The sequence below is a fragment of the Jaculus jaculus genome, chromosome 11 (assembly GCF_020740685.1).
Source record: "Jaculus jaculus isolate mJacJac1 chromosome 11, mJacJac1.mat.Y.cur, whole genome shotgun sequence".
Lineage (NCBI taxonomy): Eukaryota > Metazoa > Chordata > Mammalia > Rodentia > Dipodidae > Jaculus > Jaculus jaculus.
In genome coordinates, this window is record NC_059112.1 from 56,853,472 (window position 1) to 56,866,105 (window position 12,634).

The 12,634-nt window shown below is 38.1% G+C and overlaps 1 protein-coding gene across 1 annotated transcript; it reads right to left on the reverse strand.

Moving 5' to 3' along the window:
* Positions 1 to 2,984: 2,984 nt before the first annotated feature.
* Positions 2,985 to 3,522, reverse strand: LOC123453295 (60S ribosomal protein L23a-like). Its single transcript, XM_045130171.1, has one exon. The coding sequence runs from the start codon at positions 3,512 to 3,514 to the stop codon at positions 3,044 to 3,046; it is 471 nt and encodes a 156-aa protein (XP_044986106.1). The 5' UTR covers positions 3,515 to 3,522; the 3' UTR covers positions 2,985 to 3,043.
* Between the last annotated feature and the right edge of the window lie 9,112 nt (positions 3,523 to 12,634).

Sequence of the window (12,634 nt, forward strand, 5' to 3'; positions counted from 1 at the left end):
CGCTCAGCTGCCACTTGCCTGGCTTGCCCACATGCCCCTGCCGCTTGCCGCCACCGCCAGCCGGCCCAGAAGACCATAATTTCTTTTTTCTTTACTGTTGAATTGAACTCCATTGTATAAACTACCACATCTTCATTATCCACTCGTTAGTTGAGGGACATCTAGGCTGGTTCCATTTCCTAGCTATTGTGAATAGAGCACCAATAAACATGGATGTGCAAGTGTCTCTAAGGTAGTGCAATGAATACATAGGATATATATGCCTAGGAGTGGTTTAGCTGGGTCCTATGGTGAATCTACTTTTAGCTGTCTCAGGAACCTTTACACTGGTTTCCACAATGACTGTACCAGTTTACATTCCTACCACCTGTAGAAGGGTTCCTCTTTTTCCACATCCTTCCTGGATTTTATTGTCATTTGTTTCCTTGATGATAGTGATTTTGACAGGAGTGAGATGGAACCTCAAAGTAGTTCTAATTTGCATTTCCCTGATGGTTAAGGATTGTAGAACATTTTTAAAGATGTTTATATGCCATCTGTATTTCTTCTTTTAAGAACTCTCTATTTAGTTCCATAGCCCATTTTTGAAATTTATTTGTTATTTTTAATTTTTATTTATTTAAGAGAAAGCAAGAGAGAGAGGGGGGAGGGAGGGAGGAAGGATGGGAGAGAAGGAAGAAGGGAGGGAGAAAATAGGCACTCCAGGGCCTCCAGCCACTGCAAATGAACTACAGATGCATGTGCCACCCTGTGCATCTAGCTTACATGGGTCTTGGGGAATCAAACTGTGGTGTTTGGCTTTGCCGGAAAGTGCTTTAACCACTAAGACATCTCTCCAGCCCCATAGCCCAGTTTTTAAATTGGATTGTTTGATTTCTTATTTCGTTTTTTGAGTTTTTTCTATATCCTGGATGTTAATCCTCTGTCATATGTATAGCTAGGAAAAATTTTTCTCCCATTCTGTAGATTGCCTCTTTGCTCTATTCGCAGTGTCCTTTTCTGTACAAAAGCTTTGTAATTTCATGAGGTCCCAGTGGTTGATTAGTGATTTTATTTCCTGAGCAACTGGGGTTATATTCAGAAAGTCATTACCTATGCCAATATGTTGAAGGGCTTCCCCTATTCTTTCCTCTAGCAGCTTCAGAGTTTTAGGTTTGATATTAAGGTTTTTGATCCAACTGGACTTAATTCTTGTGCATGCAGTGAGATAAGGATCTATTTTCATCCTTCAACATACAGATGTCCAGTTTTCTCAGCACTATTTGCTGAAGAGGCTGTCTTTTCTCCAATGGATATTTTTGGCATTTTTGTCAAAGATCAGGTGTCCTCTATTCTGTTCCATTGATCTACATATCTGCTTTTGTAGCAGTACCATGCTGTTTTTGTTACTATGGCTGTGTAGTATAGGTTAAAATCTGGTATGGTGATACCATCAGCCTTATTTTTGTTGTTTAAAATTGTTTTAGAGGGCTGGAGAGATGGCTTAGTGGCTAAGCACTTGCCTGTGAAGCCTAAGGACCCTGGTTCAAGGCTCGATTCCCCAGGACCCACATAAACCAGATGCACAAGGTGATGCATGCATCTGGAGTTTGTTTGCAGTGGCTGGAGACCCTGGTGTGCCCATTCTCTCTCTCTCTCTGCCTCTTTTTCTGTCTGTCTGTCACTCTAAAATAAATAAATAAAACAAAAAAACCTTTAAAACATTGTTTTAGATATTTGAGGTTTTTTTATGCTTCCAAATGAATTTTTGGATTTTTTTTTTCTATTTGCATGAAGAATGCCATTGGAATTTTGTTGTTTTTATTTATTTATTTAAGAGCGACAGACACAGAGAGAAAGACAGATAGAGGGAGAGAGAGAGAATGGGCGCGCCAGGGCCTCCAGCCTCTGCAAACGAACTCCAGACGCGTGCGCCCCCTTGTGCATCTGGCTAACGTGGGACCTGGGGAACTGAGCCTCGAACCAGGGTCCTTAGGCTTCACAGGCAAGTGCTTAACTGCTAAGCCATCTCTCCAGCCCGCCATTAGAATTTTGATGGGGATTGCATTAAGTGTGTAGATTGCTTTTGGTAAGATTGACATTTTCACAATATTGATTCTTCTAATCTAAGAACATGGGATGTCTTTCTATTTCCTAGTGTCTTCTGCAATTTCTCACTTGAATGTTTTAAAGTTTTCATTGTAGAGATTCTTTACTTCCTTGGTTAGGTTTATTCCAAGGTACTTTATTTATTTATTATTTTTGAGGCAATTGTAGTGGGAGTGATCCCCTGATTTCATCTCAGCATGTTTGTTGTTAGTATATAGAAAGGCTACTGATTTCTATGTGCTTATTTTGTATCCTGCTATGTTGCTAAAAGTGTTTATCAGCTCTAACAGGGTCTTTAGGGTCCTTTATGTATAGAATCATATCATCTGCATAATAATGAGAATTTGATATCTTCCTTTCCAATTTGTATCCTTTTTATATGTGTCTCTTGCCTTATTGCTATAGCCAAGACTTCCAGTATTATATTAAATAAAGTGGGCATAGTGGACACCCTTGTCTTTACTCCTGATTTTAGTGAGAAAGTTTCAAGTTTTCCCCCATTTTGTATTATGTTGGCTGTAGGTTTGTCATAAATAGCCTTTATTATGTTGAGATATGTTCCTTCTATTCCCAGTTTCCTTAGACTTTTTGTTTTGTTTTTCAAGGTAGGGTTTTACTCTATCCCAGGCTGTCCTGGAATTCACTGTGTAGTCTTAGGCTGGTCTTGAACTCACAGTGACCTCTTAGGACTTTTAACATGAAGAGATGTTGGATTTTGTCAAATGTCTTTTCTGCATCTATTGAGATTATCATGTGATTTTTGTCCTTCAGTCCATTTATATAGTGTATTACATTTATCAATTTGTGTATGTTGAACCATCCCTGAATCTCTGGGGTAAAGTCTACTTGGTTGGGGTGAATGATCTTTTTGATATATTCTTGAATTCAGTTTGCCAATATATTTTTTTTATAGTGAAAAAAAAGGTGTATTTAGAATTAACCAGCTGGATCCAGTTTAGATGATCCCAATTTTATTGGCAACATCCAAAGCATCATAATCGGGAGCCAGCCGAACATAGGCCTTCTTCTCTCCATCAGGCCTGATCAGGGTGTTGACTTTGGCCACATCAATGTCATAGAGTTTCTTCACAGCCTGTTTGATCTGATGCTTGTTAGCCTTAACATCCACAATGAACACTAGGGTGTTGTTGTCTTCTATCTTCTTCATGGCCGACTCAGTGGTCAGGGGGAACTTGATGATGGCATAGTGGTCAAGCTTGTTTCTCCTGGGGGCGCTCTTCCGAGGGTATTTAGGCTGCCTCCGGAGGCGCAATGTCTTGGGTCGCCGAAAGGTGGGTGACGTGCGGATCTTTTTCTTTTTGTGGCTGTGGACGCCTTTCAGCATGGCCTTCTTGGCTTTCAGGGCCTTTGCTTTGGCTTCAGCTTTGGGAGGGGCAGGAGCTTCCTTCTTCGCTTTCGGCGCCATCTTGGCGAAAAGCATCAGTTTGCCAATATTTTTTTGAGGGGAATTTTACATCTATATTCATGAGGGAGATTGGTCTATAGTGTTCTTTTTTTTTTTTTGGCTTTGTCTGGTTTTGGTATCAGGGTGATACTGGCTTCATAGAAAATGTTTGGTAGAGTTCCTTCCTTTTCTATTTTGTGGAAAAGTTTGGGGAGCATTAGTGTTAGTTCTTCCTTAAAGGTCTTGTAAAATTCACTAATGAATCCATCTGGGCCTGGAATGTTTTCAGTTGGGATTTTTTAATATAACTGCTTGGATCTTCATACTTGTTATAGGTCTATTTAAGTGGTTAATCTCAACTTGATTTAATTTTGGTAGTTCATATTAATCAAGGAAATCATTTCTTTCCGATTTTCAAACTTAGTGGAGTACATGTGTGGTGGTTTAATTCAGGTGTCCCTCATAAACTTAGGCGTTCTGAATGCTAGTAAGTTCCCTGCTGATGGCAATTTGGGAATTAACACCTCCTGGAGGCAGTGTATTGTTGGGGGCGGACTTATGGGTGTTATAGCTAGTTTCCCCTTGTCAGTGTTTGGCACACTCTCCTGTTGCTATGGTCTTTGTGGGCCAGGGGGTGATGTCCACCCTCTGCTCATGCCATCATTTTCGCTGCCATTGTGGAGCTTCCCCTTGAGCCTATAAGACAAAATAAACCTCTTTTTCCCACAAGCTGCTCTTGGTTGGGTGATTTCTACCAGCAATGCAAACCTGTCTGCAACACCATGTTCTTAAAGTATTTTCTTATGATTTTCTGAATTTCTTTGGTATCTGTTGTAATGGTGCTTTTTTCATCTCTAATTGTATTAATTTGTGTCTCTTCTCTCTTTGTTTTGGTCAGATTTACTAAGGATTTATCAATCTTGTTTATCCTTTCAAAGAACCAACTGTTTGTTTCATTGATTCTTTGTTTTTTTTTTTGTTTGTTTGTTTCTATTTCATTACTTTCTGCCCTAATCTTTATTATTTCTTCTCATCTACTGATTTTTGGTTTATCTTTTCTTTTTCCAAGGCCTTAAGATGAAGCATTAAGTTGTTTACTTGCAACCTTTCTAATTTATTTTTTTTATTTTTGTTTTTCGAGGTAGGGTCTCACTCTAGCCCAGGCTGACCTGGAATTCACTATGGAGTCTCAGGGTGGCCTTAAACTCACAGCAATCCTCCTACCTTTGCCTCCCGAGTGCTGGGATTAAAGGCGTGTGCCACCACGCCCGGCTCTAATTTCTTAATATAGGCACTTAAAGCTATACATTTCCCTCTTAGGACTGCCATCATTGTGTCCCAAGGGAGGAATGTTGTATTCTAATTATCATTTGAGTCTATGATTTTTTTAAATTTCCTTCTTGATTTATTCAATGACCTATTTATCATTTAGTAGTGTGTTTCTTAGTTTCCATGATTTTGTGTATGCTCTATAACTTTTCTTGCTGTTTGTTTTTTAGTTTAATCCCATTGTGAATCAAATACAGTGCAAGGAATTATTTCATTTTTTTCTGTATTTATTAAGGTTTGTTTTGTGTCCTAATATATGGTCTATTTTAGAGAATGTTCCATGTTCTGCTGGAAAGAGTGTGTATTCCTCAGATTTGGGTAAAATGTTCTGTAGCTATCTGTTAGGTCCATTTGTTCTATGACCACATTTAATCCAGATGCTTCTCTCTTTATTTTTTGCTGGGATAACCTGTCAATTGATGAAAGTGAGGTGTTAAAGTCACCCACTACAACTGTGTTTGGTGTTATCTGTGACCTTAGTTCTAATAGCATTTGTTTGATGAAATTAGGTGCCCCACGTTAGGTGCATATATGTTTAGGATTGTAATGTGCTCCTATTACAGCGTCCCATTAATCAATATAAAGCGATCTTCTTTATCTTTCCTAACTAATGTTGGTTTGAAGTCTACCCTGTCAGATATTAGAATAGGAATACATGCTTGTTTTCTAGGCCCATTTGCTTGAAATACCATTTTCCAACTTCTTACCCTAAGATAGTGTTCATCTTTTATGGAAAAGTGGGTTGGAGGCAACAATAAAAGAATCCTGCTTTTTAACCCAGTCTGCAAATCTATGTCTTTTGGCTGGAGCATTGATGCTGTTGATATTAATAATTATTATTGAAAGGTGTGTATCTATTCTTACCATTCTTCCTGTTTTGTAGTTCTTTTGATTTTTTGATGACTCTCTTGTTTTAAGTATTATTTGAGTATTTACTTTATCCTGCTTCCTTATGTGTATGCTTTTCTTTGACTTTCTCTCTCTCTTATTTACTTATTTGTTTTTGGTTTTTCAAGGTAGAATCTCAGTCTAGCTCAGGACCTGGAATTCACTGTGTAATCTCAGGGTGTTGTTGAACTCTTGGCAATCTTCCTACCTCTGCCTCCCAAGTGCTGGGATTAAAGGCATATGCCCCTACACCCGGCTTTTTTTTCTTTCTCTTCTGCATGCAGGATCCTATCACATATTTTCTGTAGAGCTGGTTTAGTGTTCATATATTCCTTTAGCCTGTTTTTCTTATGGAATTTCCTTATTTCTCCATCTATTTGGCTGAATGGCTTTGCAGAATAAAGTAATCTTTGCTGATAGTTGTTATCTTTCAGAACTTGGAATACATCATTCCAACCCCTTCTGGCTTTTACAGTTTATGTTGAGTAATCTGCTGTTATCCTGATGGACTTTCCTTTGTATGTAATTTGATTTTTCTCTCTAAGTGCTTTCAATATACTTTTTTTTTTTTTTCTTTTTGAGGTAGGGTCTCATTCTAGCCCAGGCTGACCTGGAATTCACTATGTAGTCTCAGGGTGGCCTTGAACTCACTCCAGGTCAGCCTGGGCTAGAGAGAGACCGTACTTCAACCCCCCCGCCCCCCCACACACACAAAAGAAAAGACAGTGAAAGGTTCTTCCCGTATCTGTGTGGTGGTTTGATTCAGATGTCCCCCATAAACTTAGGTGTTCTGAATGCTAGGTTCCCAGCTGATGGATATTTGGGAATAAATATTTCCTGAAGGGAGTGTATTGTTGGGGGGGGGGTTATGAGTGTTATAGCCAGTTTCCCCATGCCAGTGTTTGGCACACTCTCCTGTTGCTATTATCCACCTAATGTTGGCCAGGGGTTGATGTCCACCCATTGCTCATGCCATCATTTCCCCCTGCCATGGTGGAGCTTCCCCTTGAGCCTATAAGCCCAAATAAACCTCTTTTCCCAGAAGCTTCTCTTGGTTGGGTGATTTCTACCAGCAATGCAAACCTGACTGCAACAATCTATATTGGCTTCACTTTCCCTACTTGGAGGAAGTTTTCTTCTGTGATTTTGTTGAAAATACCTGCTATGCCTTTGGAATGAAATTCTTCTCCTTCTACTATACCTTGAATTCTTATGTTGATCTCTTCATAGTGTTCCTAATGTCTTGAAATTCTGATTCATGCCTTCCTATTAGTTCATATTTCTCTTTGTTGGATTATATTAGATCAGCCACCTGGTCTTCTAGTTTAGCTAATTTGTCCTCTCCTTGACCCATTTTATTGGTGAGATTTTTACCAAACTTTCTATTTGACTTACTCCATTTTTCATTTATTATTTTTCTTTTCACAATTATTATTAACAATTTCCATGATTATAAAAAAGATCCCATGGTAATACCCTCACTCTCCCCCACCACACTTTCCCCTTTGAAATTCCATTCTCCATCATATTACCTCCCCATCTCAATCATTGTACTTACATATATAAAATATCAACCTATTAAGTACCCTCCTCCCTTCCTTTCTCTTCCCTTTATATCTCCTTTTAAACTTACTGGCCTCTGCTACTAAGTATTTTCCTTCTCACACAGAAGCCCAATCATCTGTAGCTAGGATCCACATATGAGGGAGAACATGTGGCGCTTGGCTTTCTGGGCCTGGGTTACCTCACTTAGTATAATCCCTTCCAGGTCCATCCATTTTTCTGCAAATTTCATAACTTCATTTTTCTTTACCGCTGAGTAGAACTCCATTGTATAAATGTGCCACATCTTCATTATCCACTCATCTGTTGAGGGACATCTAGGCTGGTTCCATTTCCCAGCTATTATAAATTGAGCAGCAATAAACATGGCTGAGCACGTACTTCTAAGGAAATGAGATGAGTCCTTAGGATAGATGCCTACGAGTGCTATAGCTGGGTCATATGGTAGATCAATCTTTAGCTGTTTTAGGAACCTCCACACTGTTTTCCACAATGGCTGGACCAGATTGCATTCCAGCCAGCAGTGTAGAAGGGTTCCTCTTTTTCCACATCCCCGCCAACATTTATGATAATTTGTTTTCATGATGGTGGCCAATCTGACAGGAGTGAGATGGAATCTCAATGTAGTTTTCATCTGCATTTTCCTGATGACTAGTGATGTAGAACACTTTTTTAGATGCTTATATGCCATTCGTATTTCTTCCTTTGAGAATGCTCTATTTAGCTCCATAGCCCTTTTTTTTTTAAATTTTTATTAACATTTTCCATGATTATAAAATATATCCCATGGTAATTCCCTCCCTCCCCACTCCCTCACTTTCCCATTTGAAGTTCCATTCTCCATCATATTACCTCCCCATTACAATCATTGTAATTACATATATACAATATCAACCTATTAAGTATCCTCTTCCCTTCCTTTCTCTACCCTTTATGTCTCCTTTTTACCTTACTGGCCTCTGCTACTAAGTATTTTCCTTCTCACACAGAAGCCCAATCATCTGTAGCTAGGATCCACATATGCGAGAGAACATGTGGCGCTTGGCTTTCTGGGCCTGGGTTACCTCACTTAGTATAATACTTTCCAGGTCCATCATTTTTCTGAAATTTCATAACTTCATTTTTCTTTACCACTGAGTAGAACTCCATTGTATAAATGTGCCATATCTTCATTATCCACTCATCTGTTGAGGGACATCTAGGCTGGTTCCATTTCCCAGCTATTATAGATTGAGCAGCAATAAATATGGTTGAGCACGTACTTCTAAGGAAATGAGATGAGTCCTTTGGATATATGCCTAGGAGTGCTATAGCTGGGTCATATGGTAGATCAATCTTTAGCTGTTTTAGGAACCTCTACACTGTTTTCCACAATGGCTGGACCAGATTGCATTCCCACCAGCAGTGCAGAAGGGTTCCTCTTTTTCCACATCCCCACCAACATTTATGATCATTTGTTTTCATGATGGTGGCCAAACTGACAGGAGTGAGATGGAATCTCAACGTAGTTTTAATCTGCATTTCCCTGATGACTAGTGACATAGAACATTTTTTTAGATGCTTATATGCCATTCATATTTCTTCCTTTGAGAATTCTCTATTTAGCTCCATAGCCCATTTTTTGATTGGCTTGTTTGATTCCTTATTATTTAACTTTTTGAGTTCTTTGTATATCCTAGATATTAATCCTCTATCAGATATATAGCTGGCGAAGATTTTTTTCCCATTCTGTAGGCTGCCTCTTTGCTTTTTTCACTGTGTCCTTTGCAGTGCAAAATCTTTGTAATTTCATGAGGTCCCAGTGATTAATCTGTGGTTTTATTGCCTGAGCAATTGGGGTTGTATTCAGAAAGTCTTTGCCAAGACCAATATGTTGAAGGGTTTCCCCTACTTTTTCCGCTAGCAGTTTCAGAGTTTCAGGTCTTATGTTAAGGTCTTTAATCCATTTGGACTTAATTTTTGTGCATGGCGAAAGAGAAGAATCTGTTTTCATCCTTCTGTAGATATATATCCAGTTTTCCCAACACCATTTGCTGAAGAGGCTGCCTTTTCTCCAAAGAGTATTTTTGGCATTTTTTATCAAATATCAGGTGGCTATAGCTACCTGGACTTACATCTGGGTCCTCTATTCTATTCCACTGATCAACATGTCTGTTTTTGTGCCAGTAGCATGCTGTTTTGTTACCATGGCTCTGTAGTATAGGTTAAAATCAGGTATGGTGATACCACCAGCCTTATTTTTGTTGCTCAGTATTATTTTAGATATTCGAGGTTTTTTGTGATTCCAAATGAATTTTTGGATTGTTTTTTCTATTTCCATGAAGAATGCCTTTGGAATTTTGATAGGGATTGCATTAAATGTGTAGATTGCTTTTGGTAATATTGCTATTTTCACAATTTTGATTCTCCCAATCCAGGAACAAGGGATGTTTCTCCACTTTCTAGTGTCTTCTGCAATTTCTCACTTGAGTGTTTTAAAGTTCTCATTGTAGAGATCCTTTACTTCCTTGGTTAGGTTTATTCCAAGGTACTTTATTATTTTTTGATGCAATTGTGAATAGGAGTGATTCTCTGATTTCATTCTCTGTGTGTTTGTTGTTAGCATATATGAAGGCTACTGATTTCTGTGTGTTTATTTTGTATCCTGCTACATGGCTGTAGGTTTTTATCAGCTCTAATAGTTTGCTAGTAGAGTCTTTAGGGCCCTTTATGTATAGAATCAGGTCATCTGCAAATAATGATAACTTGATCTCTTCCTTTCCAATTTTTATTCCTTTTATGTGTGTCTCTTGTCTTATTGCTATGGTTAAGACTTCCAAAACTATATTAAATAAAAGTGGGGACAGTGGACACCCCTGTCTTGTTCCTGATTTTAGTGGAAAAGCTTCCAGTTTTTCCCCATTTAGTAATATTTTGGCTGTAGGCTTGTCATAAATAGCTTTAATTATACTGAGATATGTTCCTTCTATTCCCAATCTCTGTAGGACTTTTATCATGAAGGGATATTGGATTTTGTCAAGTGCTTTCTCTGCGTCTAATGAGATGATCATACAATTTTTGTCCTTCAACCCATTTATATAATGTATTACATTTATAGATTTGCCCATGTTGAACCATCCCTGCATCTCTGGGATAAAGCCTACTTGGTCAGGGTGAATGATCTTTTTGATATATTCTTCCATTCTGTTTGCCAATATTTTGTTGAGAATTTTTGCATCTATGTTCATGAGGGAGATTGGTTTGTAATTTTCCTTTTTTGTTCTATCCTTGCCTGGGTTGGGATCAGGGGGTTGCTGGCTTCAAAGAAGGAGTTTGGTAGAATTCCTTCTTTTTCTATTTCCTGGAAAAGCATAAGAAGCAATGGTGTTAGCTCTTCCTTGAAGGTCTGGTAAAATTCAGCAGTGAATCCATCTGGGCCTGGGCTTATTTTAGTTGGGAGATTATTGATGACTGTTTGGATCTCCATGCTTGTTTTAGGTCTTTTTAAGTGATTAATCTCATCTTGATTTAATTTAGGTAGGTCATATAAATCAAGGAAACGATCCATTTCTTTCAGATTTTCATACTTTGTGGAGTATATATTTTTATAGTATGTCCCTATGATTGTTTGAATTTCTCTGGAATCTGTTGTGATGTTACCTTTGTCATCTCTGATTTTATTAATTTGTGTCTCTTCTCTCTTTCTTTTGGTCAGATTTGCTAAGGGTTTATCAATCTTGTTATCCTTTCAAAGAACCAGTTCTTTGTTTCATTAATTGTTTGGATTGGGTTTTTTTTTTTTTGTTGTTGTTTCTATTTCATTAATTTCTGCCCTAATCTTTATTATTTCTTCCTGTGTACTGATTTTTGGTTTGCCTTGTTCTTCTTTTTCCAAGGCTTTAAAGAGAAGCATTAGGTCGTTTACCTGTGACCTTTCTAATTTCTTAGTATAGGCCCTTAAGGCTATAAATTTACCTCTTAGAACTGCCTTTATTGTGTCCAAGAGATTTTGGTATGTTGTGTTCTCATTATCGTTTGACTCTATAAATTTTTTGATTTCCTTCTTGATTTCTTCATTGACCCATTCATCATTTAGTATTGTATTGTTTAGTTTCCATGATTTTGTGTATGCTCTATAGCCTTTTTTGCTACTGATTTGTACTTTAATTCCATTATGGTCAGATAGAATGCAAGGAATTATTTCAATTTTCCTGAATTTGTTAAGATTTGCTTTGTGTCCTAATGTATGGTCTATTTTAGAGAATATTCCATGTGCTGCTGAAAAGAATGTATATTCTGCAGCATTTGGATGAAATGTCCTGTATATATCTGTTAGGTCCATTCCTTCTATGACCTCATTTAGTCCAGATACCTCTCTGTTTATTTTTTCCCGGGATGACCTGTCAATTGATGAGAGTGGGGTGTTAAAGTCTCCCACCACCACTGTGTTTGGTGTTATCTGTGACCTTAGTTCTAATAGTGTTTGTTTGATGAATTTCGGAGCCCCCATGTTAGGTGCATATATGTTTAGGATTGTAATGTCCTCCTGTTGGAGTGTGCCCTTAATCAATATAAAGTGACCTTCCTTATCTTTCTTGACTAATGTTGGACTGAAGTCTACCTTGTCAGATATTAGGATAGCAACCCCTGCTTGTTTTCTATGCCCATTTTCTTGAAACACCTTTTTCCAACCTTTCACCCTAAGATAATGTCTATCCTTTGTAGAAAGGTGAGTTTCTTGGAGACAACAAATTGTAGGATCCCGCTTTTTAACCCAGTCTGCAAAACTATGTCTTTTGGTTGGGGCATTGAGGCCGTTGATATTAAGAGATATTATTGAAAGGTGTGTATTTATGTTTGCCATTTTTTTGTTTTTTTTGTGGTTCCAGTTCTACCTGTACTCTCTTGTATTAACTAGTATTTGAGTGTTGCTTGTTTTTTTCTAGGTTCCTTATATGTGTGCCTTTCCTTTTCTTTAGCATGGAAGATTCTATCAAGTATTTACTGTAGAGCTGGTTTTGTCTTCAAATACTCCTTTAACCTGCTTTTGTCATGGAATGTCCTTATTTCTCCGTCTATTTGAATGGATAGCTTTGCAGGATAAAGTAACCTTGGTTGACAGTTGTTATCTTTCAGAACTTGGAATACATCATTCCAGGCCCTCTGGCTTTTAAAGTTTGTGTTGAGTAATCTGCTGTGATCCTGATGGGCTTGCCTTTGTATGTGACTTGATGTTTCTGTCTAACTGCTTTCAGTATATTTTCTTTGGTTTATATGTTTGGTAGTTTAATTATAATATGGCAAGGAAGGTTCTTTCCAGGTTTTGTCTTGTTGGTGTCCTAAAGGCTTCCTGTATCTGCATTGGCACCTCTTTCCCAATTT